The sequence below is a fragment of the Anopheles ziemanni genome, chromosome 2 (assembly GCF_943734765.1).
Source record: "Anopheles ziemanni chromosome 2, idAnoZiCoDA_A2_x.2, whole genome shotgun sequence".
Taxonomy (NCBI): Eukaryota; Metazoa; Arthropoda; class Insecta; order Diptera; family Culicidae; genus Anopheles; species Anopheles ziemanni.
Genome location: NC_080705.1, coordinates 22,120,001 through 22,146,353, shown reverse-complemented (window position 1 = coordinate 22,146,353; position 26,353 = coordinate 22,120,001). Strand labels below are relative to the sequence as shown.

Genomic DNA, 26,353 nt, shown 5'->3' with positions numbered 1-26,353 from the left:
AGTAGGGCAATGCGAAGGAAAATCGATGGAAATTCCAGTCCCTCGCCGGGGGAAGGCGTACGTACGCCCGAAAAAAAACCTAAACCCGGAGCCATGTCAAGGACTTTAACCACAAATCTGTTGCACTGCGGTTGCTGAATCAATAAACCACACAACGCGGCGGCACACTCACTCACTGGAACAATTTGTCGACGAAGTAAGCCTTGGGTGACGTTTCCGATTGCGCTGCTGTACGTCTCTGCTCTGGGTGACAGTCCCGAATTTACGAGCGTGTCTGATGGATTTGGCGAATGCTGTGGTGTGCCGTGAGTGTTTGCGACGGTGATTGATGCTTTGGGTGAAAGTTTACCAATCGGTGTGCTCTGGTGATTTGGTGGAATTTTCAGCAGTGTTGTTTGTGGTGCGGTAAAGAAATCGTGGAAGCAATTCGTTCGGCGAGCCGTTGCCGCCATGAGAGTGTCCGGTTAGGTACGCACGTTCTAACAGTCTACTAGGGCTGGAGTGGTCGCGAGTGGTCGAAGTACGCAATGGATAAGTCGAAGAAACCGCCGGCCACGGCGGGCGGTGGAACCGGCCCGGGAGCTGGCGCCGGTGGAACGGGGGCCGCCGGGACGGCAGGTGGTGCGGCTGGCGGTGCCCCCGGTGCCGGCGGTCCGGGGAAGGCCGGCGGGGGCGGCAAGGGCCCGGGCGGCAAGGGGCCGCCGAAGGGAAAGCCCAGCGATAGTGACGCACCGGGAGCCAGCGGCAAGGCGGAGGGCGAGTCCGGCTCGGCCAAGGATGACTCCTCCGCCAACGGTGACAAGAAGTCGGATAAGGCTGACACTGAGCAGCCATCGCAGCCGAAGCCTGGCAGTGCCGGCGCGACGGTCCGCGACGGTGCCCAGAAGGTTCTTAATCTGGCGTTGAAAAGCGAATGGGCTCCCGTTGAAGCTGTGCTGAAAGGCTTGGAGAAGGCGGTTGCCGCCGGCGGGGACGACGCGAGCCAGACCCCGCTCGCCGGGGTGTTGGATCCGGTAAGTAACGGTCGATGTCTAAACCGCTTCGAAAAGCAAACAGTCTTAACTTTAATTTAATCCAAGTCCAACCCATTCCAGTTTGAACTGTCCAAAATTTTATGACCTCAAGTCACACCACTAGGAAAAAGCCTATTTAATGTCGGTATATAACCCGGCAGGTCTCCTACTAACGTGGCTTGCGAATAATTTCCTGTTCGTTGACCTTTCGCTGTGCGCACACAAATTTCCCAACCTCGGGCGGGTTTTCCCAGCTCTCCGTCCGGGAAGCACAACCTATTTTCGACCGATTGCGCAATTCCCTTTTAAATTGTCACCGACCGGAGCCTTTTCTTCCACACCAGCCGGATCCTTAAGTAGTCGGACCATTCCCCTGCGGAACCGATGAAAGGCTAACCAAGTCTAGAAAAAGGCCTACGCTCGGCTGGAATGAATTTATTGGTTTTGCAAACATGGCGACACATAATTCAGTCCCACGTCGCGCGTTCGCTACTGACCCTATTATTCCGTCCGGAACCTCGCCCAAGGAGCGGCCAGTGGCCAGGTTTCGGTTCGGTTCGGTAAACCTTTGGAAGGTTTCCGCGAAGGTAGAGAGTGAATTATGCTTGATGGGAGGAAAATGTATACTCCACTGGACGGGACTGGAAAAATGATCCGCTTTCTTTTTGTTCCACCAGAGCGCTATAAACGGTTTACGTCCATATGGCGAGGAGCGTTATGGCCTATGGACCGGCATGCAAATGTTGTTATTTTCACGCACCAGCTTTTGAGAATCTTCACGGCGTTTTGGGCGGCTCGTGGTCGCGCTTGACACGCACATGGTAGTGTTCACCTGGGCTAATGAAACTGTACGAGTTTAGTAACGCCAAACCATCACATCATATTAAGTGCTCCAGTCTCTTTGAAGCCCATCAGGCACAACCCGGTCGTCATCGTCGTCGTCGAACAGGCTAATTACGAATTCGTTAATCGCTCCGGACTATTTCCATCGGCAGCAATCATTTTCCTTCGTTCGCCCATAAAGCGATCCGTGCGAGACGCGGGCCGAAGCTAATTGGCAGGCTCTGATGACGGACGACGACGGTCATAGCTTGCGCATGTTGGCGAAATCTGACCATTGCATGTGCGGCTCGATTCGTTGCCCCCTTTGTGTGCCCTAAGTGAGGCCTATAATCGTCCCCGGGTGATAAGACTGCCCCGCTTTCTTGGTAAGAAAATAACCGCTGTTGGGGGGTTTTTTTTAAGAAAATCGGAGGCACTTTTTAGCTGACCTCGGGTCGATTTATCATGACCGCAATGGCATGGTTCCAGTTCACCTCGACGCGGCTTCGCGGATGCATTAATTGTGCAAGAAATGTATCGCGTTTCCGTTCCGCAATCTACCGTTCTACACAGTTCCACTCTTCTTTTGACTTCAGTTCACTTTTTCTTTGCAGACAAAGATTGATTGAAATCATTTTGCTTGAATAATATGTAGTACTTCTAGCTGGAAGTTGAAGAATTCACTCTACTCCCGCTTTTTCCTAGCAAAAGTCAGTCGGAAAACTACCACTACGCTAGTATATTGTCCCATCGGGGGTCGGGTAATCTTTTTCCCCCCTCGAAGGACTCTCGTGACGTGCTGTTTTTCCTTGCCGAACGGAATTTTATCCACCACTCAAACGAAGCAGAAAATATGACCGTTCCATATCGGATGGGGTCGTGTTTTTATTGCGAGAAAAAGGTCACCCCAAACACGGCCAATGGTCATGAAATGAAATGCAGCACAACTGCAGCCGAGCCGCATGCACCAGTGTCGTCATTGGAAGTGGAGAAACTCATGCTGAGTTTTCCGAGCACTCCTAGGGGTAGCAGATACTTCTAAGGTTGGTGCGCTTTTCATGTGGGGTGCCCTCGAAGGAGTTTTCATTCCTTCGACCGGCCATTGGTCACGGTCGGTCCGTTGCTGCCTTGGAGGGAATTTTATCGCCACGGGTTGTTTTTACTGGCTGTCATTTTCCCCCGTGAAAACCCCGTTCAGATCTCGATCGCGGCTTTTTGACGGGTTGAAGGCAAGCTTTTGCTGATTATATTTTAATTATGATTACAACTTTCGCTTACACTTTCTCCCGCGACACGCTGTGGGGCGCAACCGCTCGGTGTCGGTTAATGGAGATGGATGATTGGAATTTTCCGCCGGTACGGGCCGTTTCTCCCGAGCCACCGGGTCCGGTCAAAGATGTGAGAAGATGAAGGTCAAGCGCGAACATTTTTATTTCGCATGCCGCGCGGACGCTCAAACTTACCCACGCCCTCGCGGTCGTCGGTTGATTAAAATAGAAATGCTAATCTCGCGTCCGCCCGAGCGCGATTCGTCCGTGCGTGCGATAAGCGAGACGTCCTTGGAGTGGTGAACTTAGGCTCGGATCCGATGCTCGCTGGGGGGAGGTAGGCGTGGGAAACAAACACGCATAAAGCGCCGTTTTATCGGCCTCGTTAATGGAATGTTTTGTAGTGTACCGACGCGGGTGACCGAAGGGGCGAATCGATTTCTAGCGTGTCGAATCGTTGAAATCTCCACGAGTCACGGTTTTCTTGTCACCGGCATTGGGCGTTCCGATAGGGGATACAACTTGTCACATGCGCTTTGGATTCCATGTACCCCAGCCGGACAGCTCGCACGCATGTATTGCTTCATGTGTCGCGAATGATGGCATGGGAATAACAAATGAGAATCGGCGTACGTATCGGTCAGATTTAATCATTTCTTGAACATATTAATAACGTGCCTATTTCTATTTTTGTTTCGTTGGTTAGCTTTTGTTTTTTTCGCAACAGTAATTTTAACAAGCTTCATAGTTTTGTATATGGTGATTAGTTATTTCTGTCTATTATTCCTATTTATCGATACAGTGTAGCTACTAAATTAGCAAGAAATTTAAATGAATAAATAAGTTTTTGTCAAACATGTTTGTTATATTTTTGAAACGATAAAACAATCATCAGGTACTATTCAAACATTTGACACAAGAAAATAATGAACCAAAAGACATAATACCATAAGCAACCAAAAGAAGTAGTTTATAAATCAGTTATTATCCTTATGTAGTTCACACACTGTTCAATAAAATGTGCATTACTTTTCACCCTTTGCATGTGATGAAAAGTAATGATCATTTTTGCATTGGAAGTATAGTTATGAACATGTTTGTCTAATAAATTCAAATAATTTAGAAAAGTTTCTTTGCATGAACGAGCTATAATCTTTGAACAGTCATTATTTGAGGGGGAGTTTTTCTAGTAAGTTTTCCCCAGTTGTTTTAAATCCATCCTAAGGTCACATATAATGTTAAGGATTGAAAAACTATCATAATATTCAGGATCATTGATAAAGGGAAATACCAATAGATATCAAAATATATGATAACAATTGTACACATTTGTATTTTACGTATGGAATAACCAAAACATTCTACTGCTATTACAACAAATACTACTACTACTTCTACTACTACTACTGTACTACTATTGGTCTGTGCAGTTTTTAAGTCTGATATTTGATATGATTTGTTTCATGTTTAGTACTATTACTGCTACTGTGCAGTTTTTATGTTTGATATTTGATGTAATTTGTTCCATGTTTGATTTCAGTCTTATACAATAACCCTGAATCAGCTAAATTTATAACAAACTTGAAATACTTTTTGTGCATGTTATAAGAGGCTAAAAGAAACAAATTGTTCTATCTTTTCTTTATTCACCATTTACAAATGCCAAACCAGAACTAGGTCAAATAGTTATGCTCTCATGCTCTCGTTATTTATTTATTCAACTGTCACGCAACTCACACCTTTGCCCCTTTGGTTTTTCTTCTGAAGAATGCAGCCGAAGCAGTTGAATTTTCACTTCCGCCCGTTCGACCACAATGCTGAAAACTATGCCGAACCATGTGTGATTCGTTTGTTTACTTTGCGTCGTTCTCTCGTGTGCGTTGAGAAATGAAACACGATACGCATAAATTACACCGAAATTGCAACCATCCAGGTGGAGTTGGAAAGTGCAAACGCGCCCCGTGAATTAGCATATTCTGGAACGCAACCACTTATTTAGCTGCTAGCGGGAAGTCTGTCCTCCCCTTCCAATGGAGGGATGTTTCAAATCGTTCGGGTTTAGAAGTACGTGTACGTCACCATTTCTCACGTCTTCGCGCGTGCAACACACATTTCTGACGCTAAAGATGTTTCCTACTTTGAAACAAAGTAACGTTCGCGGTCAATTATGTCCACTCGACCGAAGACCGTTGACCGTTGAGTGATGGTCCTAAGCAGGCCTTTCTCGGTTCGTGCCAGTCGAAAGGAGGGAAAAACTGTCCCAAGAAATGAGGAAATAACAGATTGCACGCCAGTGACGCAAGGGACGACGTGGGTCGCGTGGGTCTCAAAAACGTTTGGCCCGGTTTGTGAGCCACGCAGCCCTCTCTCGAACATATACCCGAAGCAATCAAAGGAAGGAAGATCTGGGACACATGATAAGGCGAAAAATGGCAACAAGCGTAAAAGGGGGACACAAGGCGACGGGTTCCTTACACTGTCGTCTTTATGTCGCTACGGTTCCTTCCTGGCCGGCACCTTCGTCGTGGGTGAAATATTACCACCAGGAAGTCATTTTTAACGGTCATTTTAAACTCCCTCCCAAATAATTGCGAGTCCGGTGGGCTCAGTTGCTATTCGTGCGTTACCTAACCGTTTTTCTTTGTGCTCACCTCAACAGGCCACCGGAATGACACCGCTGATGCTCGCCGTCAAGGATAATCGTACGCCCATCCTGGACCGGATGATCGAGCTCGGATCGGACGTTGGCGCCAGGAATAACGTAAGTATATTGTAATCGACACTTATCCGTTCGTTTTATGTGCTTCCTTTGCGGTCCGTCGCAGTCCGACGGGGAAATTATTTCGCAACTGAACGAAAACACTTCATCGTGCCCTTCACGATTCGAGCAAATGTGCATTCCGCAGAGAGGAACGAGAAAATAACTTTGATAAGTCACGCACATTCCGGTTTCTTTTGCCCGAAAGACTTACTTAGAGTGAAAAGAAAAACAAAATAAAATCTAACTCTAAGATATCGCTGCTGCCACAGGTCAATTCGCTGAATTTCCCACTGAAACGCAGGGTTTTCTACAGGCATTACCTTTATTTTATTTATCCGTTGAACTTCACCTGGAAATCCACGGCTCCCTTTTGCGGCAAAAGCCGTTCAACCGTCCAGTCGTAATTAAATAAATCTTTATCGCCTTCGGCGCCCGCACTTGCCGTGAGTCGACCGAACGCAAAGGAATGGTAATTTGGGTTTCCCAGCGGAGTTTATGCTGGTAGCTAGGAGGGATCGAACCTGACCGAATCGTGGGAGCACTTGAAACACTTTCCCGGTGAACTTTACCTACTTTTTTGGTCCAACACAACGATGCTAATGAGCTGGCGGTGTTTTCCATTCAATGGCTCATATTTTCTGATTTGGACTTGGTGGTAAAATGAGAAAAACAACTCTTTTTGATTTTTCATTGATTCCTTGGAACAACTTTTCAAGGTGATGTTTGAAAAGGGGTACAATCTAGTTTTCAATTTTACCGTAGAGATTTAATTCTATCTTAAACCAAATTATTGGATCACAGATATAATACAACTGACAAAGTTCCTCGCTTCCTTCTCCCATCGGGGAAAGCTTTGGGTGAAATCGGACCCATTGACTGACCAGACCATGACCTCGTTCGGCATTCGTAGAATGAGTTCTCCGTTTACCGTACGCCGTTTCGGGGTGTTAGTTAGCAACTGACGACATTCGTCGTTCGTCCTTCATACATAAGTCGCTTGACGTACACACGAAGCGTGTCCTTATTTTCCCCATGCAGCCGGCGACTTCCTGCTCATTTCCAAGTGAGTTGTTTATCAAGATTTTTCCGACACCGCTTGCTGCGAGATTGTGTTTTTTTTTCTCCGCGAGAACTTGTAAATGCCGCTCGCCAAACGTGCTTTTCCACGCGTGCGATGAGTATCCAACCCAAGGGGGAAAAGTTGTTTACTTATTTGTTTTCAAACGAATAACATTCAATTTTTCCTTTTCGCGAAGAAAGCTAACCCTCGTGTTCGGTTTGTACCCCCGTTTCGAACGTCGTTTTACTTTGCAGGCAAATTTTCACATTAACGCTATTGATTCATGCTGATGCAGCGGCTTCGGTTGCATGCGAGCGTGAAATCAATCAACAAGTTGACCACGCCGCATGCCACCGTAAGGACGCCACGGGATTCGCCACGGGATCGGCCGCACCCGCCCAACCCAAGGGGCCCGTGAAATGCAAAGTGGAAAATTATCCACGTCCCGCCGAACCGGACGCTACCGACATCAATTTCAATTTCGTTATCGGGCGTTTTGGGGGAGGAGATTTAGGAGGGCTATCATTAAGGATGTTGTGACAGCGGGCTTTTTTTCTTCGGTCCCGAGTTCTTTCCTTGACATCATTCATCGCGTGAAAAATGCTGACCTTTGCCAGGAGATGTCTACACGCGTTAATGCCCGGTGATTTGGCACCAGGCACCTGATAATCATTCGGTTCGGTATCTTTTTCCATTCGTGGAAACGGGAAATTACGGGAGACATCAATGCCGCGCCCGGACCAAACCCACAAAGATCCGCTCATTAGCTAAACGGCGAATCGTATAAATCACAAGGTGATTTATTATTGCTACGGATGGGTGGCGAACGAAATTAAGGTCATCTTTAATCAGGGATATGTCAGATCACCCACGTTACTATGCAAATAAATTGTTTTATGTGTAGAAAATTGGCCTTGTAACTGAATGGTGAAATGAAACAGGTTAGCACAATTTTCTTGTATTATTTTAAATTTTCTTATCACATATATTTTGCTCATTGTAAAACAACAGTAAATTCTTTTATTTTTAATAATGAAAATGCACGTTCAGCATAATTTATTATTCATGCTAGCTCACCAAAGATCAATAGATAAGCTAGCAACTTCGCTCAAGTTCAAACGGGTACAAACTTTCCAATTTGTCATCAATAAACTTTTCGCCAAGCTTTATTACCCAAAGAAACAAATACTCAACGTAAGCTAACGGTGCAAGTGTTGGAACACAACTTCCCCTCCGAAACATGATACAACTACACGGAAAGTGCGTATCTAAGTTACCACTTTATATAGAAAGAGAAAGAAAAACGGGTTCGAAGAAGAATTTGAGTGTTTATGTTGCTGCACGAACACGACGGAAGCTACTAGCACAACCAAACCGCTAGGTATATAAGGAGCTATGTGGCAGTTTGTGGTTCGTTGTTGTAGAAACCGTTCGCGTGGTTTGCTGAAGCTTGGAAAACGCATAGTTTGGGTGGCAACCGGAGGCCACATTTGCATGATCATCATCGCAGTCATCGCCGTTGTCCTGTCCGCTCGGCTGGTGGACTCTGGGTGCAACAGGTTTTGCGTGCCTGCACCAGATTGATCGAGGTATTAAACGACACGAGAAAACATGCCGCGATTCTGGCTTGTTTTCGAGTCACTTCGTTTTCTTTCACTTTTTCGGTTGGCCTTATCTTTTGCCAAGGATTTCAAAAAGGAAGGAAATGCAAAACACAACGGAACGACGCTACCGGTTTTTGTTGTTCAACACCAGCACGGCCCGCATCACGTGAAGCGGTGGTTTATCAAATTTCGTTCACTTGCGCCATAAATAACCCCATGAGATTGGACATTGCGGACAAAAATGTAAACCTTCCTCGGAATCGTGAGAGGAAACCAAAAATGGAATACGTGTGAACGAAGCGCCGATTTGCATATTCAACCGCAGTGATAAATTTGTAGATATTTTTGGTCGAATGCCACACTTCTTAGGTTTTTAATTGAATTTCGGTCCATTTCGGTCGATTGGTGGAATAGTTTCCTAATGCCAAATCTTGACTTTTCACCCGTTACGGTTCAAGGCAATCTTCTCGCGTGCTTAAGGAAGCAATAAGCGTTTCCTTTTCTTTCTCCAATCGAAAAGGCGACGAAAACAACCCCGTGATCGTGTATGTCGAATGTTGAAACCTTCCCCAAACCAGTGAACTTTTAACTGGCCCATAATGGAAGGGCATTTGGGCAGGATGACGTTGAACTTTGCATGTTTGCTGGTGCTTGTCGGGCACACCTTCGACCGGATGGAAGGAAAATAGCGAGGTTCTTATCTCATTAGTAGCTGGCCTCCACGTGGAAGGAAACGTTCTGGTGCAGAGTTGATATCCGCTCGGAAGGTTTGTGGGTTAATGGTTTGAAGAATTGGGGTCATTATAAGAATTTTATTCCATTTTGAAATTAAAACCATGACTCACGGTATCGGTTTCTGATGAACTAGCCGCAACCATGTGGACCATTACGGAAATTGGCGCAAACGGTGGTGATTTTAGAAAGTGACCTGCTGTTCTTGTTACCGGTAATCGCATGCGTGTATGGGAACATTTTCGATGAATGAATAAGCTTTCGTTGAAATTAAAATAATTCTAAAGTTAGGCGTGGCGCAAGATGGCTGCCGATTGATATGGCGTTCCCATTTCAACTGAACACGCCATGCATGTTTCCTGTTGGCCGGTAGCATATTCGTGTAGGTTTCAAACCATAGGCGTACCCTATAAATATTTAAACTTCCTTCCGTTCGAAGGCTTCTTGTTGTTGTTCGATAGAAATTTAAGAAGCATATATAATCAGGAAATTCCATTTTGCAAAGATCACGACGATAAAAGGAATGTGTTTTCTGGCCTATAAAAAGCTAATTTATTTTTTTTTTATGAAACGATGTTTATATGTTAATGTTACTTTTTCAGCTGTATTTTGAAATATTTACTTAAAACATTCATCGATATGTTTTCTAATTTCAGGACAATTACAATGTGATACATATTGCTTCCATGTACTCTAGAGAAGACGTAGTTAAATTACTTTTACAAAAACGGGGTGTAGATCCTTATTCAACTGGTGGGGTAAGTAGTAGACAGCGTTCTTTGTTTCAGATATAAATTCGTAATATTTTGCCAAACCTGCGGACGATCCATCAATAATGCCAAACTTTTATGTTAATTATAAACACTGTTTCTATATTAAAGAGATGTTCAACATTTAAAGCAAAACGCACCGTGTTCACAGAGAGAATGTTTTACAAAACACCATGCGCCTCCACTGAAAACACCAGGCGTCTCCATTAATAGCAATTACGATTAATGAACGCGGTAATTGAAACTAAAAAAAAAATCCACAAAATCGATTGGAGACAGTTCAATTGAATGGGAAAATCATGAAGAAAATAGTTTTTTTTTAAGAACGAACAGTTTTTAACGCTAATTAACATTGATCCACTGAAAACTTCAAATCAAGCTGAAAGAAAAACGAAATGACATTTTCGAATCGTCTTCACGTCCATCGTTGTGCCCTTCTCAGTCAACTTTCATCGCTGGCGAAACCTCAAATATACCAGCAGACATCATACTCGATTTGAGCTTCCCTCCATTCCGTTCGAATGTTTGCTGGTTGTCGCCCGTTTTCCATGTTTGAGTCTGGTAGGCACGCAGCAAAACCGTTCCACTGCAACCAACACCAAAAACCGTGGCAGGATGTTCGGGTATTCGGGTATGGAAATGCACTGCTCTGCACCGAGCGAAGCGGATTGTTTGGCGGTTCGGGGGGATTCGTTCCGTAAGGAAAATGGGTGTAAACGAGGAAAAAGAATATCATATTTTTGATGCTTCCTCCACCATACGCCCGCAGCCAGCTCGTCCTTCCGCCATCCGTCTGATAATCGGGGCCAAACAACGACGCCGTGCAGGCATTGATTTGTCGTTGTTTATGTTTGGTGGTATGCAAAGGTGGTTGTTTGCCATTCGGGGCTTGCGTTCTCCCTCGCTCTGTCGATGTGTTTTTTCCTACCCGACGATAGCATCTTCCCTTTTGCACTTGTTTATATGTCTTCGGTACAGTTTTTTCCCCCCCGACATCTTTTTATTGCCCTCTCTTCCCTTCGCACGAAGAAAACATTGCGCCCGGGTGGGTAATATTTTCAATTTCAATGTTCGAAAAAGATGGGACTTATTTCAATTTAGTTGAACTTCGACTGCTTGCCATCGTGGACGTTTCGTTCGGCCTGCGCTGTCTATCGTATGCGAAACGGCGTTCGAAGGCGGCTCGGAAGACGCGCGGGTTAAACTAATTCAAAGTGACGCCGCGCGGCAGTGAAAGGTGGTTCATTGTTTTTCGGCCTTGGCGTAGGACCATTCGGACGGGTGAAGAGAAGGGACGGGTTCGTGTGCTTGTTGGCGAAGTGCAGCAGGCACTCTCGTTACGTAAGGTGCACGGTATCGGACGGATCGAAGAAGAGCACCGGAGCACTGATAAGACAGTAGTCGCCCGGGTCGCGTTGTCGCCGGTTGTGGAAAAGGAAGTGAAAGTAAGCACGTGACCGTTTACTTATTAGAAGGGAAAACTCGTATCGCTCGTTCCACTCGCTTAACGGACAGTAATTGCATGTGTTTTTCGAAGCCGGTCGCTCCCTGAGGCCATCTGCTGGCATTTCCGTGCAACCGGCGAAGGTTCGTCGTGCCGCCTCTAGATGGCAGCCGCGAGCCGAAGTAAATAACAACAAAGCCACGTGTCCTGCCGAAGTCAAGAAGGAGAGGAAAAGCCGACTCGCACGAGGTCCTTCCGTCCTTTCGCCTATGGTCGATGCCTTCGCCGTGCCGTGCTGTGGTTTGACGGTGCTAGCGGATGAGTATGAGCCCGGGAGCGCGGAAGAGCTCGGGCAGGCGGTTCAGCGGCTACGAGACTATGTTCAAGCAGTGTGTTACTATCTAGCCTTCCGAATGCAGCGGGCTGGTATGTCCGGTACGAAAGGGTGGAAGATCAAGGTAAACCTAAGCAGGAACGTTTCAACAACGGGGGAACATTGAACGAATGAATGGATGTTTGCGATTCGTGACAGTTTGTTACTCAAATCAAGCTATGTTTGTAGTATTTATACAAACTTTTATATGAGTATTCCAAATTTAATCCAGGTTTTGTTGTGCTTTTATGATGTAAATTCCTCACGTCTTTCTGTTTCCAAATTACACTTCAATTTCAATTCTTTTTTAATTATATAAAGTAACTCTCGTAACTACAAGTTTATTATGCATTTCGTTCGATCGAATCATGTCTACAAGCAATCAAAACACACTACATGGATTGTTCATGTTTTTCGACATTTTTAAACAAACGATTATGTTTGAAACTAATTTTAAACCTGCTAATTTGACGGTTTTAATGATGGCAAAGTTGTGATTAAATTGATTTTCGCTCACAATTTCAAATACAAAACCCTAACTACATGCTCATACGTGTCGGAGGTTCCTAACCTCTCCCGGAGCCGGATCTGGGTCAAACCTTCCCGCACGCCCTGCGCCTTACAGCAAATATGTTCCATGTCAGTTTCGCCTGCGAGTCAGTTTGCTTTTTCCACCTCCGTTCGCACGCACCTTTCCATGCCCTTTCTGGGTATGGAAAAGTTGGTGGGGAAACTTTTTCGGGCCCGTGTTTTAGTGTAGTCGAAACAAAAGTCAGTGACTACGTACGCTTTCCCGGGGCTTTCACTCAGGCGGAAGGGTGGAGGTGCATTTAGTACCGAATTTGAGTGAAGGCTCTGCTATACGCGAACCAATTGCACCAACTCCCCAGATCCTTTCCCACCCCCGATTTCCTAATTGACGCCTCGATCGAGTGTGGAAAAGTGAGGAAAATCATTCACCTTTCGCCTTTCGGATGGGAACGAAAAATGGTTCCACTGCATGAGAACCTCCGAGTGGGTGTTTGGCTGGCGGAAGTGGTTCGGTAATTTTATGAACCCAGGCAACGCAGGTCCCGTCCAATTTACAGACTTTGGGGGACTTGGGGGGCGGTTTTTTCGGTGCCTCGGTAGACCGAGTTTTCAACTTTTCAACTCACCAGCGGCAATCATTGGTGCCATTACTGGAGCCAACTTTCCGACGCGACGCTCAGTTCGCATGGAGCTGATCGCGAAGCTACTCGATCTGAACCACTCGGATACGTGGGTAAGTAGTCTGGGTCCGCACGGCTTGGCCAACGCGTCACTGTCTCTGAAGAAGCCCAGTTGTGTGGTTCCTCTCCCTAGTGATGTGGTAGATTATTTTCGGTTTCGGTGATTCGTCTACTTTGGAGGAGTTTTACGCCCAGACAAACTACGCAAAAAACGGCACGGGGCCAATAAAAGTCAATCGAAGGCGGAAGTGACATAAATAAGCCACGGTGGTTCGCAATTTACGATTGCTTCGCGACCAACCTGGCCTACTTACAGAAGTAGAAACAAAAGAACCCCATCGTGCGGGTTTCTTTAGCTCGAAACCAAACCAAATAAATAAACATATATAAGAACAACCGGGTGCCTCCATCGATGCGGGAAATGGATAATCGAAAGGCATCGACGGCTCGAAAGTTTGTGCCCCACGGCCTTTTGGGAGGGGAAGTAAATACAAAACTACCGCGAAGCCATTGATTTCACCGACGACACGATTGTTAACTGTGCTTTTGGGCCGCCCGAGGGTTTTCCCAACGCGAGCGGTAACTTTTGGCCACTAATAATGAAACGGCTGCGCGTACAGTGCTTCCCGGGTTTACACCGAAAGCCCATCTTAGGGTGAACCGTCCGCCCCGTGTCAGTCTGAGGGCGGCAATGTCTCAGGACGCTTCGAGTCGCGACGACGGCGACGACGATCCGACGGTTGTGCAGTTTGAATGCGTCTTCTGTCTGACGGTGCTGGTGCGTCGAGCGGCTACGAGCGAGAACATGGAGAAGCCCAAGGGCAAGCCGAAGATGAAGTCGATGGTGCAGAAAGTGATGGACACCAGTGAGCGTGCCGAGCCCAGCCTGGAGGATGTAGCCGTAGGTGTTGTCGCGCTTTGTCTTGAAGCAAATTTTCCCTTGAGTTCGGAATGATTCTTGAATGGTTCTTGGATGGCAACTCAATTGACTGGCAAGGAAATTAAGCAAAAGGGTTTCTTCGGGCGAGATGCTTTATTTTCTTTTTCGAAACAATCGGATATTAACGAGTCGCAATGATTGACGTAACACACGAATCCATTCATTCATTCGAAAGGAGAAACAATGGCACCCGTTAGCCATGTCTAATGCCGATACACACACACACACACACAAAAACCGTAAGCAATCACTCACGTATCCTTGCAGAGACTTATTTTAAATGCCTACGAGGAGGAGGCGCAAGCCAAGGAGGAGGCGTTCTTCAAATTCTTCCAAAAGCTTCTGCTCGAGGATGAAAATTTCGTGGGCCAGCTGCAGCCCCAGGAGCAGGCGGGGGTAAGTATTCTGTGTGAAGGCTGGGGAAGGGGAACACCTCTCTCCCCCCTCCAACTCCACAGTGCCGTCCATTGAGCTGCCGTCACCGAAGGATCACATTACTGATGGATCGTCCGCGATTAGTTTTGGCTCCGGTTACTCCTACGCTTCGGCCAGCCCTCTTTTATGGCCGAAGCGAACCGTTTATGACCGTGGTGGTAATAATTGCCGTTACTTTCTCCTTTCCTCCCCCCTTTCGTTCGCGCAGTCACGTCAACAAACGGCCGTACATCTGGTAGCGAGCAGGCAGACCGGGACGGCAACGGCGATTCTACGCGCGCTGCTCACTGCAGCCGGTAAGGACATCCGAACAAAGACTGATGGAGTAAGTATGCGAGTTTCGGATTAGTTGCAGCCCACCTTGTTCCTGGAGCCTCCGAGCGACGAATTGGTAGCGAGACGGGGGCGGGGTTTATTTGCACCGGCCCTCCGAGGTTTCCTCTGCGGAGGAACATTTTCACGTCCACCGTTGTGGAGCCAGTCGGTAACAAGCAGCGAGTCCTTCACCTGCAAGTAACGCCGAACCGTACAATGTAAGTCCTCTGGGGGGAATTGGGCCACGATTGACAGGTGTTTCTTTCACCTACCGAGTCAAAAGGGAGAAATTCAATTTTTGTAACCCCAACCTCGCCCCCACGCGCCTTTCGCCCGATGTGGGGATTAGGCGAAATGGTTGAGGTCTTTTGACCTGATTTTCCGCTTGCCAAAACGTTGAACCATAAAGGGTAATTCCTCTCCCTCGGTTTGAAAACTTGTTCGGTATCGGATGCATTGTATCGAATAAACAGAGAACGGAAGGATGTTACAAGCTGTTTATTGACAATTTGTTATTTGATTTCTAGTGGCGGCGAATAAGTTTTAGCCCACTTATGATTTATTTATCGCTTGCAGGTTCATTGCAAAACATATTTTCCTGACTAACTGAGTCCAAAAATTAACGATTTTTTATTTAAAAATTAGATTTTATTTCATCACGTAACTGAAAAGTTTGATACAGAAATTATTATCAACACTTAATTAATTAATTTAATTATTAATATTTTTTTTAGCAACAGGTTTTTAGCTGTTGGTGTCATTGAAGTTACTTGTAACGTAATGTAAAATGTCGAACCCAAATTAGTCACCCAAGTCCACTTGTGCTCGTGCGTCATAAATCGTGTAATGACTGCCCTTCCTGCTCCTATGCCATTGGTTCCCGCGTTACATAGACACTCAGGTTGGCAGACAGGAAACAGATAGCGGAAGGACACCGTGCGCTTCACAGTCGTATTGTGAAGTGTCTGTGCCTCGGAAATGCCTTACCAATACGTCTATTGGAATCTGTTTGTGTGTTTGTGTGTAAGTACAGTTCACTAAGTTCCAACCGAGCGAAACCCGAACCCGATGGGCATAAACACGAAACCCCGTCCAAAAAGGTCCAAACCGATCAATATCGCCCGATTCGACACGTTGCCTATTTCATCCTCTTCCGTTTGCCGTATCGATGTTCATTTTCTATCTCCTTTCGAAACGCTCGTGCGCTGGATGTCCGATTCAGGAGTATTTTTACCCCCATCCAGCCGTGACGATTGTCCTTCGGAATGCGATTTTTCGTCGGGCCATGGCAGACGGTTCGCGTTTAATGAGCTTGGCTTGGTGAACGGCTGCACAGGTCGGTGAGGTAGCTTTTCGTCGCGTTTTCGCGAGTTTCAGTTGGCAAAATTAATCGCCATTGCATTGCCAATTGATTGATGATAAACCGGAGAAAAATCGATACCAACACCCGAACTAAAAAAACCCGCTATCCATCAAGGTCTGGGAGCTGAATGAAGCTTCGTGGAGCTGTTGTGTTTCAAGGAAGGTCGCAAGGCTCGTAGATCAACCTTGTTTATTGGTGATTTTGGAATAATTTGAAATATTTGTTGTACTTGGGAAGCGTTTTTAAATGTTTGAGTAGGGTGATGTAAACTAATTAAGTCATTTTGTAGGATTCTCTTGAAATATGAGTCAAAACATGTCAGAATTGGAAAAAAATTCACTGTTCTATGATAAATATGTTCGTTGATTCCTTCTAGAAAATAATCAATTTTTGGTTGCTTGTAACTTGTTCGTCTCTAGAATTATTTTCTCTAGCTTCAAAATGTTTTTCACCTTCCTCACAATGCAAATGGCTCCCGAATCGGGACTTCCCTGGACCAAGCGATACCAAAATATGCGAGGAAAAAAAACAAAACCCAATGCGATTACCTTTCGGTTGGATCAATAGCAATAAATAGTAAGAAAAACAATTTATGACATTCACCACGTATGGGCCACGACTCCTCGAAGCGACCGTAAGCGTCAAGCCTCGAGCGAAAAATCACGGGAGAAACGTTTCGGAAGGTGGAAAAGAAGTCCACCGCGCATGGGACCACCCCTCCCACCGCTTGCGAACGGGCGTCGAAAGAAGGCTCGCACATGGTCGCGTTTTGGGTTCTTTATTTTCACCTCGAGTAAGACGTGCTTTTTTATTTTCCACCTGACGAAGGGCAGGAATCCCTCACCTACAGGTTGGTCATAACTTATCGGGAGAGGGGTTTTCGTTGGCGTTCGGGACCGGCCCACGTTTTCCTGCCTGCCTTGTGCCTGTTTCGTTTTTTTTTTTTTTTGTTCGGGCCAGTAGGAGGTCAGTCGCTCGATGTTGTAATTAAGAGCTGGACTCGGCTGCAGCATGCAACCGGAAGTGTTCGAGCGTGCCTGTTGCACATCCGATGGCGCTTCTGGCGGCTCCTTCGTGTTGCGGGAAAGTTTGCGATTTGCGAAGGCGGTTCACACGAATGCTTCCAGTTGGAGTCGGAAGGATTTGCTTCGTAAGAAATGCAATTTATAATTTTATTGCACTCCCACTCCCGAGCTTGGGAAACTGTTTGGAAAGAATGCATTTGCCGAGGGGTGCACTATAAATTCACGGGAATTTTTGTTTTTCGCTCCTTCCACAAGTTCCAAGTCAATAAAAGAAGCCTAAGTCTAAGTGGAGCCACTGGGCTCAGAGAGTGAGACAGCTGAAGAACTCGGAACGTGTTACCATATGATGATTTCTGAAGCGGAGAAACAAAGAAGGACCTGCAAGTCGGGGAAGCGGGATGGCGGAAAGGTGGACGGGGTACTTGTGGTACTTGTTACTACTTTATCCGCCACATGGCCCGCGTGACAGTTTGATCACCACCACCAGTAGTAAGGTGACAGTCCTGGAGCGCGCGAGTGTGTGGTAAACCGCGCGATGAGACCGCGTCCATTGCGATCTTCCTACCGAGCCAGCCCCAAGGCTGAGCTCCTCCACCGGGACCAGGTACTAGGGAGTGTGTATGTGTGTGTGTGGGTGGGTGTGTGGTCTTCCTAAGCCCAGACGTGCTATCAGCTCCATATGCGTGCAGTCTTCGCTTGACCCGGTTGCGGTTCGATTCGGTGAATATCCTCGCACCTTCCATCTGATGGTGGTGGCGTTGGCGTGCTCTGTGCGGTGTCTATGGTTGGTCCAGTCAGGACTAGAGCTAGCTCGTGTGCAAGGCATTGCGTGAAGGTTTGGCATCAATTCGCCAAAAACCTCAGACCGGAGGCGTTTGCGTGGGTTGCTTCATATACATATCCATCCACCGTTTTGGGAGAGGGTATTCCAGCCCGAACCTTCCCCCGAGAGGACTCGATTGTCGGCCATAAACAATTCAGCTGATAGCCGATGAGCCGCCTTCCGCCTTCGAACTTCTGTTCCTTCTCCGGACTGGAACTTTTCTTTTTCCGGTGCGAAAAGACGCGAAACTTTGCCGAACGTGCACGTTGTCGGTGAAGCCGAACTATAATCTCGACCAGGGCTTGTGTTTATGGTGCTTGGTTGGGGTTCCTGTACTGTTATTTTGATTTTTTCAATGAACCTTCCATTTCGTGTGCTTGTGTGAGAGAGTGTTCCGAGCTGCCAAAAGACACTCTCCAACTGCCGCAAGTCTGTCCCACGGTGGAGTTGGCTTCCAACGATTCCTAGCGGCCCCTGAAAGACCTTCCCCGTCGACTCTTTCCTCTTGGCTCGTGAGGGAATTGTGCCAAAATTTGTATTTTTATACCTTCCCACCGTTCGGCGAGGTGCAGATATTTATACGGTGTGGGTCTCTTGCGTGGCAAAAGTTCGATCAGGGCTAGGCTCTTGGAAGAGCCTTCCGGAGCTCCAGCCGTAAGGAGTTGCTAGTGAGAAAGAGAGGGTTTCGTAGATAGCCCGCGTTGGGTTTATCACTTGAAGTTTATGCGCGGGTCCTTTCTCTACCCGAGGCCTTCATGCCCGGGGGCACGTTCGAGCACATTAGTGTTGCTGGTGTTCGAGTCTCAAACTATCTTGCGGACTCGTGCTAAATTGCCGCCGTTTGAAATGCAAAACGCTTAACACCTGCTTTAGGCGATGGACTGTGTGGGTGTCCGTCTGGGCGCCGAGGGGTGCTGGGGTTTCGCTGGCAGAACTTGATTATTTGCCTTGTCTGGAGTTGGTCCGAGGGTGGGGGGTAAAATTAAATAGCGTTATAATAACGGTGCACGGTGCTATCAACATGGTGCGCCCATCGGACGCGGAATATCATTATCGTTCGAAGGTACCCTTGGGTGGTTGTTGCTATTGTTGTTGGTGGTGGTGTTGGTGGCAGTTGTTGTCGTTGTAGAGATGCTCCAAACCGAGCACACTATCACACCGTAGCCCCGCGAACCAACACACGGGCGTGCGGGCGGTCGTGCAGCCTTTTGGCAGTCGGATTGCGATTCGACGAAGACGAAGCTCGCACCGATTCCTTCGCCTATCGGCGAAAGAGGATAGGACAACGGGTGGTACCGTTCGAAATTCGCGTTTCGAAGGACTTTTATTGTGACGTTCCCGGAGGTAGAGTTAAGAGGCAACCGGTGGGGAAGGGCCCGGAGGCCGTGCCCGAGCGCCCGAAGCCAAGGCAAATCGGTACGAAATTGCGCGCCTCAGTAGTTCAAATATGACAGTTGGCACGGTAGGACCATGTCCAACTTCGGCAAGCGCTTCCAGAACGTACAGTCGAAGTACGCCAAGTTCAACCCGATCAAGGCGGCCGTCCAGGCGGAGGTGGACCGGGCGTCGGCCGACGGCAGCTCGCCCCGCACGCCCACGAGATCGCCGACCGAACTGACCGCGGGCTCGTTCTCCGCCGCCTTCGCCAGCAACGCAACCGAGGTAAATCCGCAGGGTGGTGGGCCGGTCGTCGGCGTCGGCTCCGACCGCCGGCTGCTGACCGTCGGGCCGGTGGATGCGGGCCCCGCCGCCCGCCGGACCAGCAACACCAGCGCCGGCAGCAGTGGCACCGCCAGAGCCGCCACGAGCCGCCGATCGTCGTCGATCGCACCGAGCCGCCGCCGGGCCGAGGGGGTGCGGGCGCGCCCCGCCGAGCGGGAACGGGAGCGGGAGCGGGAACGGCACCGGGACGGGATCGGGGTGCACCGGCTCGCTACCAATTTTATCTCGCTCAGCTACCGCCGGAAGCAGCGTCGGCGGGCCGCCACGTGGAAAGAGATTGTAAGGCATAATTTTTTACAGAAAGGCAAGATCCCGCTGCTGCTCGCCGTCGAGGCTGGCAACCAGTCGATGTGCAGGGAGTTGCTCTCGTCCCAGACGGCGGATCAGCTGAAGGTGAGTAGCCCGCCGGAACCGCCCGGAGTCGCGCAGGATATTGCGCTCCATCCCATGCGTAGATGCCCCGGAGTCTGTGGAGTTCTGTGGCCGTTTTCCCCAAAAAGGGTTGCAGATATGGTTGTAGTGTTCCATTTATGATTGAGTGTGTGTGCGTTTGTGTCCATTAAAGGCTTGTGAATCGAGTGTGTGTGCATTCAAGGCTTGTGCGTGCGAGTCTCTTATACGCTATAGTATCTGCTTTCATCCCAAGTATCTCAGAATCTCATTCTAAAAGCAAGCAGTTGTACCGTGTGTTTGTGTGTGTCTGTGTATCTGTGTGTATCACGAATATCTGTACGAGGCGTTCTGTGCACATTCCTCATCTTTTATCCATTCCGCTTCCATACGCAAATTATCATCGTCCCAATTGGAAACGCTAGTGAACGTAAGGAAATTGGCGAAAAAATTACAACAAACCAACGGAAAGGAGCAAAACGGAAAACTGAGCATTGTACTCTAACTGCATTCAGCACGGTTACGTAACGTTTGTGCATCGTTTGTGCCACGGCGAGCAGGGAGAGCTCGCAGAAATCCTGAGTTTTTGTGTACAAAGCCGTCAATCAATGCGTCGACCACTCGACAAAGGGTTGCAAACCTCTCCGGTGTCAGTGACAGGAACTCCTATGCAAGTGTGTAATAAACGTCCTCCAACTCCACTGGAACGTCTGTAACGGTGGGGTAAAGTTGTGTGTATGTGATTAAGTTCCGAACGATGTGGTGTGATGGCATCGAATGCATCATACTGGGTGAACTCACCCGAAGTCCGGGCGTTAACTGACCCACTTTTGCGGGGAACTCCGGCCCGACGAAGTGGTGCGAAGTGTGGAGTGTGGTGCGGTCTGTCGGAGTGACGGTGGTGACGGTGTTGCCCCGGGTGGAAATTCGGTTGCAAATAATAGTAATACTAAAACGGTGGTCGCGGGTGTAGTGTCCGTGACAAAAGCCATTCGTTTTCAACGGGGGTTTTCCCAAACCCAGCGGTTCCAAACCCGTAGTGTGTGCGGAACCGAAACCAATCGCGGCAAGATTTGGTGTTTGGCCCTGGAATGATTGATTTTTAGTGCTTCCACCACGCGCCTCCACCGCGCTAGTCCCGCGTCCGTGAGGTGAATTCGCGAACCGCCGACGAAACAAAAAAATGAAACAGCGCGAAGCAACGAAAGAATTGTTGTTCAATCGTCCCCACGGTGACGGGGCGCGGGGGACTCTGTCTTCGGCTCCACCGAGCAGGGACCCAGGGCGAGCTAGTGTTTGTTTTCAACCCCCCTGACGATCGCCCCTCCAAGAAGTCTCCCCTTGGGTTTGAAAGCCTCCCTTATGCAGGAAGAGGACGGCACAAAACATACCCTCGCAAGGGGAAATTCGCGTAGCTACCGATGACGAAGGGCACCCCCGGGGGAAAACCGGAACCCGTTCCACGCGGAACATACTGTTTGCGATTTTTAAACTCCGCGCCAATTTCGGAACATCAGCTCAACGGGTACATTCCACCCGCACCCCGTTCCACCCAGTAAAAACATCTCAATGGCTCCGGATTCCTTCACGTTCAGGGACTTGTGATTAGTTGAGTTGCCTATGCTGAGCTGCCATTTGATGTGCACCGAACACCGTTCCGCTGGGCCGGGGAAACCATTTTAGACTGACAATTATAAACATCACTTCCGGGACGGCGAGGTGGTGCTGTTAATGAGTTGCCAAACATCAAAGGAAAGTCAACTTTCTTGCCGGAACGGAAATGGAGCAGGCTGTCGCCACACAAAACCCAGACTGAAGTGTGGATCGATCGTGCTGGGCCAGCAGGAAACAGAAGGGCCCGAGAAGTTTGTTTTCGAAAACCGCCAACGGTAGCACATTGATCATTTTAATAATATTAAATTCATTAGGGGTTCAATGAACTGGTGTTTTGGGGTTCAACCCAAGGAGTTCGATGAAAGCGGTTTGTCATTTAAGGCAGCCGTCAGTGATGGTCTTTGAATTTTACAACATTTGATAGGAAAGGCAAACATGACATGCTTCTAGGGTTAATTAGGAGAATTTCTAGTGTTTCTTTTACGCTATTGGTCGACCTTCGCGAAAGTACAGTGTGTGTGTGTGTTTCCTCGTGTGTTAATTTGTCCTCCTTTGTGACACTTTCCCCCGCACGTACAGCCCGTGTTTTTGTTCCGTTTTTTTATGCAAAGCATTCGCTTGAACTTCCGCCACTTCCTCCGTAGATGCAACTTGAACTTCAACTGCTTAATTCCCTGCCTTCCGCATGTTTCACGCTGTTCAAGCGCACCATTGTTGCACCCTGCTGCTTGGCACATTTTCAGCAGACCCCCGAAGGTGGCTTTGTGGAGTCGCATCCTTGATGGTGTTGTCCCCCAACCCCTACTGCACTATGGCACACTAGGAAGAGCGTGTGACATAAGTCGCAGGAAACGACGTGGCAGAGCAGTACCGGGAGAAAAAGAGATCGAAATGGCATACGATAAAAGACACCACCTTGAGGGTCGGGACGGCCAGCAAAAGAAGGTTTGCGGAGGGAGGGTCTCCGAAACCTTCACCTTATAAATCAGTACCCTGTCAGCTGATAGCGGTAGGCCCTGAGCGAGGGCCCCCATTGCCGTGACGTGTGTCGTGCAGCTCGAAGCCGTCGTGGTCTGCCTTGAATCGCAGGTGTTGCTTAGGACGAGCCCACTCAAGGCGGTTTCCATCCGTCATCTTTGGGCAATGGAAAGGCAACCTCTGGAAAAACCAACCAGCAAACGATCCGTAACGAGCAGTTATGAAAACTAAAGTCTAATCAACGGATAAGAGAGTCAATTACTTATGGTTGGTTTTTACGAAGAAGCCCTATGAGAACCAGACCTCTTCGAAGAAAGGAAAAAAGCTCCCACCAACGAACGGCACGAATCGAAAGCGCCGGAAGTAGATGCAAAAACCACAGACCACTAGAAGAACATGTCAACGAAGTTCCGTTGGCCATTCCTTAGTCAAGTCGAGTGTTCCGCTGGGTTGGTTTTTATTCCTTTCCTAAACTAAACCGCGAGGTTCCAGCTATTCATTCAACAAGAAACGAAATTGCATCGAATGGATCCGACGGCTGTTCGTTTGGCTACAAAGGGAAAAGAGCCACGTTCACGTCTCTGCGCGAAACTGCCGAGAAAGACGGATGACCGAATGGAAAGCGGAAAAGCCTACACCGGTCTCTGGCGGTGATAAAAGACATATACCACCTCGGTGGACAGTCGACTCTGCACAGAAGCACAAAAAACACAAAACGGAGCCTTTGAGCCGTCGTCCGTCGTATGAGGCACGAGCTCGAGTCTGGGGGATTGGCTCTGGATCCTATACAAACAAGCTCCAACTCCTGCCCCTATCAAGGGGCAAGTGGTCTTTAAATATAAACAATCGTTCAGCTGCATAAACATATTCACCGACTTTGGACCGGCCCGCGGGTTTTTGGGGAGGTCGCAAGAGAGCTAATGAAAAAGCAAAGCATAGTGGGTAAGTAGTTAAGCGCTACGACGACGGAGACCCGGAACGCACGAAGAACGATGACGACAATTGTGGAGTCCCGATGGAGTCCCCAACGGTGGACACTGATGCTTGGCGTTTGCAGCAGTTGCAAACATGCACTCGTCGTGCGAGCCGGTGGTGCGTCCGGTACGGAAAGTCCGGCACGGTTAGAGCCGTACAGTGCGGTCGTCCTACACACGAACGATGTACCAGATGTTGCATAATTCTGCTGAATAGTGTTGCACTTGGAGGAAAATTCGATCCACTGAAAAGAGATTATTCGGCAAAACGAAAGTTTTACATCAATCATCAATCGAGAGCATCCTGTTCATCTCAACCTCGCGATCATCATCGTCCACCCCAGCTCCCACTGTGCATGGGGAGTATGCGTCGACGCTGGGGTTTCATACTGGATGTGGATGAAGTAATGTGCTCTAGTGATTGCCCTCCCTTCCGTAGTGTTTCCATCGAGTGTGTTATTGTCCTGTTTGATCCACCTGCCCACTTCGTGCCATTAATCTGTTCGTTCGTTTTCTTTCCCTCCCTTGCTTGGGACTTGTCTCTCTCCTCCCCCCCAAAATCCGTTTTCCTCTAGGCCACAACCACCAATGGCGACACGGCGCTACATTTGGCCGCTAGGCGGAAGGACGTCGAGATGGCCCGGATACTCATCGACTACGGTGCCAACGTGGACGTGCAGAATGGCGAGGGTCAAACGTCACTGCACATCGCGGCGGCCGAGGGCGACGAGGCGATGGTCAAGTACTTCTATACCGTGCGCGCCTCGGCTGGCATTACCGATTTTCAGGGTAAGTGGCGGTTGCTCTTGATTCCCCAAATGACCCCCCCCTCATGCCTGGCGTCCCTCTTGGCAGATCGTACACCGATGCATCTGGCAGCTGAAAATGGACATGCGTCAATCATTGAAATTCTGGCGGACAAGTATCGCGCCAGTATCTACGAACGAACCAAGGATGGTAGTACACTGATGCATATCGCCTCACTGAACGGTCATGCCGAGTGTGCAACGACGTTGTTTCGCAAGGGTGTCTATCTTCATATGCCAAACAAGGGAGGTGCCCGGAGCATCCACACGGCGGCCAAGTACGGTCACGTGGGCATCATCAGTACGCTGCTGAACAAGGGTGAGAAGGTGGACGTCCCAACGAATGTGAGTAACGGTAGCGAACGGTTTCGAATGGTGGGGATCGCTCTAACCACTCGCCATCTTCCCAGGATCACTACACTGCCTTACACATTGCTGTTCAATCGGCCAAACCGGCCGTGGTAGAGACGCTGCTCGGCTTCGGTGCCGAGGTGCATGTTCGCGGAGGAAAGCTACGGGAGACGCCACTTCACATAGCAGCCCGCGTCAGGGACGGGGATCGGTGTGCGTTGATGTTGCTAAAGTCTGGCGCAGGTGCCAACAAGACGACAGACGATGGCCAAACACCGGTCCACGTTGCGGCTAAGAATGGGAACGTCCAGACGCTCGACCTGCTGCTTGAAGACAACGGAGATCCACTGATCAAGTCGAATGTGAGTTGTGGCCGCGGAGGTTGGTTAATTGAGACCTGCTAATTGTTTGTTTCTCTTACCCGCAGGTCGGTGAAACGCCACTCCATTTAGGGGCACGAAACTGCCATCCGCAGATCGTGCAGCATCTGATCGACTTCGTGATGATGAAGCACGGCAAGGAGGTGTTACGGAACTATCTGAATTTTACGAACGAAGACGGTGCGACGGCACTACATTACGCCTGTCAGGTGGTGAAGGAGGAGGTGAAGAAAGCGAACGGCGATCGGGACATCGTGCGGATGCTGCTGGAGAACGGTGCGGACGTGGCGCTGAGTACGAAGTCCACGCAGGAAACGTGTTTCCACGCGGTGGCGGTGGCCGGCAACAACGACGTACTGACGGAAATGATCAGCCACATGAGTGCGACCGACATCCAGAAGGCGATGAACCGGCAATCGTCGGTCGGCTGGACGCCGCTGCTGATCGCGTGCAACCGGGGCCACATGGATCTGGTGAACAATCTGCTAGCGAACCACGCCAGGGTGGACGTGTTCGACAACGAGGGACGGTCGGCGCTCCATCTGGCCGCCGAGCACGGTTTCCTGCAGGTGTGCGATGCACTCATCACCAACAAGGCGTTCATCAACTCGAAGTCGCGAGTCGGGCGAACGGCGCTACATCTCGCAGCAATGAACGGGTACTCGGAGCTGGTGAAGTTCCTGATCCGCGACCACAACGCGGTGGTGGACATCCTCACGCTGCGGAAGCAGACGCCGCTCCATCTCGCGGCGGCCAGTGGACAGATGAACGTGTGCAAGCTGCTACTGGAACTAGGTGCCAACATCGACGCGACGGACGACGTCGGCCAGAAGCCGATCCACGTAGCCGCCCAGAACAACTACTCCGAAGTGGCCAAACTGATGCTCCAGCAGCACCCGAACCTGGTGATGGCGACGAGCAAGGACGGCAACACCTGCGCGCACATCGCCGCGATGCAGGGCTCCGTCAAGGTGATCGAGGAGCTGATGAAGTTCGACCGGAACGGCGTGATCTCGACGCGCAACAAGCTGACGGACTCGACGCCGCTGCAGCTGGCGGCCGAGGGCGGGCACGCCGACGTCGTGAAGGTGCTCGTCCGGGCCGGCGCGTCCTGTACCGACGAGAACAAGTCCGGCTTCACGGCCGTGCACCTGGCGGCCAAGAACGGCCACGGCCAGG

General features: G+C 49.0%; 1 protein-coding gene across 2 annotated transcripts in view; it reads left to right on the top strand.

Moving 5' to 3' along the window:
- The first annotated feature begins 527 nt into the window (after positions 1-527).
- The window catches only part of LOC131293822 (serine/threonine-protein phosphatase 6 regulatory ankyrin repeat subunit B), a 34,504-nt gene continuing 8,678 nt past the window's right edge, over positions 528-26,353 (top strand). Inside the window, exons 1-10 of one of the 2 annotated variants that reach the window (XM_058321977.1) lie at positions 528-564; positions 619-1,013; positions 5,763-5,864; positions 9,917-10,018; positions 14,642-14,758; positions 19,982-20,074; positions 24,213-24,426; positions 24,493-24,788; positions 24,854-25,156; positions 25,222-26,353. The exon at positions 25,222-26,353 is cut by the window's right edge and continues 296 nt beyond it. In XM_058321977.1, the coding sequence (XP_058177960.1) occupies positions 528-564; positions 619-1,013; positions 5,763-5,864; positions 9,917-10,018; positions 14,642-14,758; positions 19,982-20,074; positions 24,213-24,426; positions 24,493-24,788; positions 24,854-25,156; positions 25,222-26,353 (2,791 nt within the window). Of the gene's footprint in view, positions 1,014-5,762; positions 5,865-9,916; positions 10,019-14,641; positions 14,759-19,981; positions 20,075-24,212; positions 24,427-24,492; positions 24,789-24,853; positions 25,157-25,221 lie in introns of both variants that reach the window. The other variant, XM_058321906.1, reaches the window with a different exon arrangement.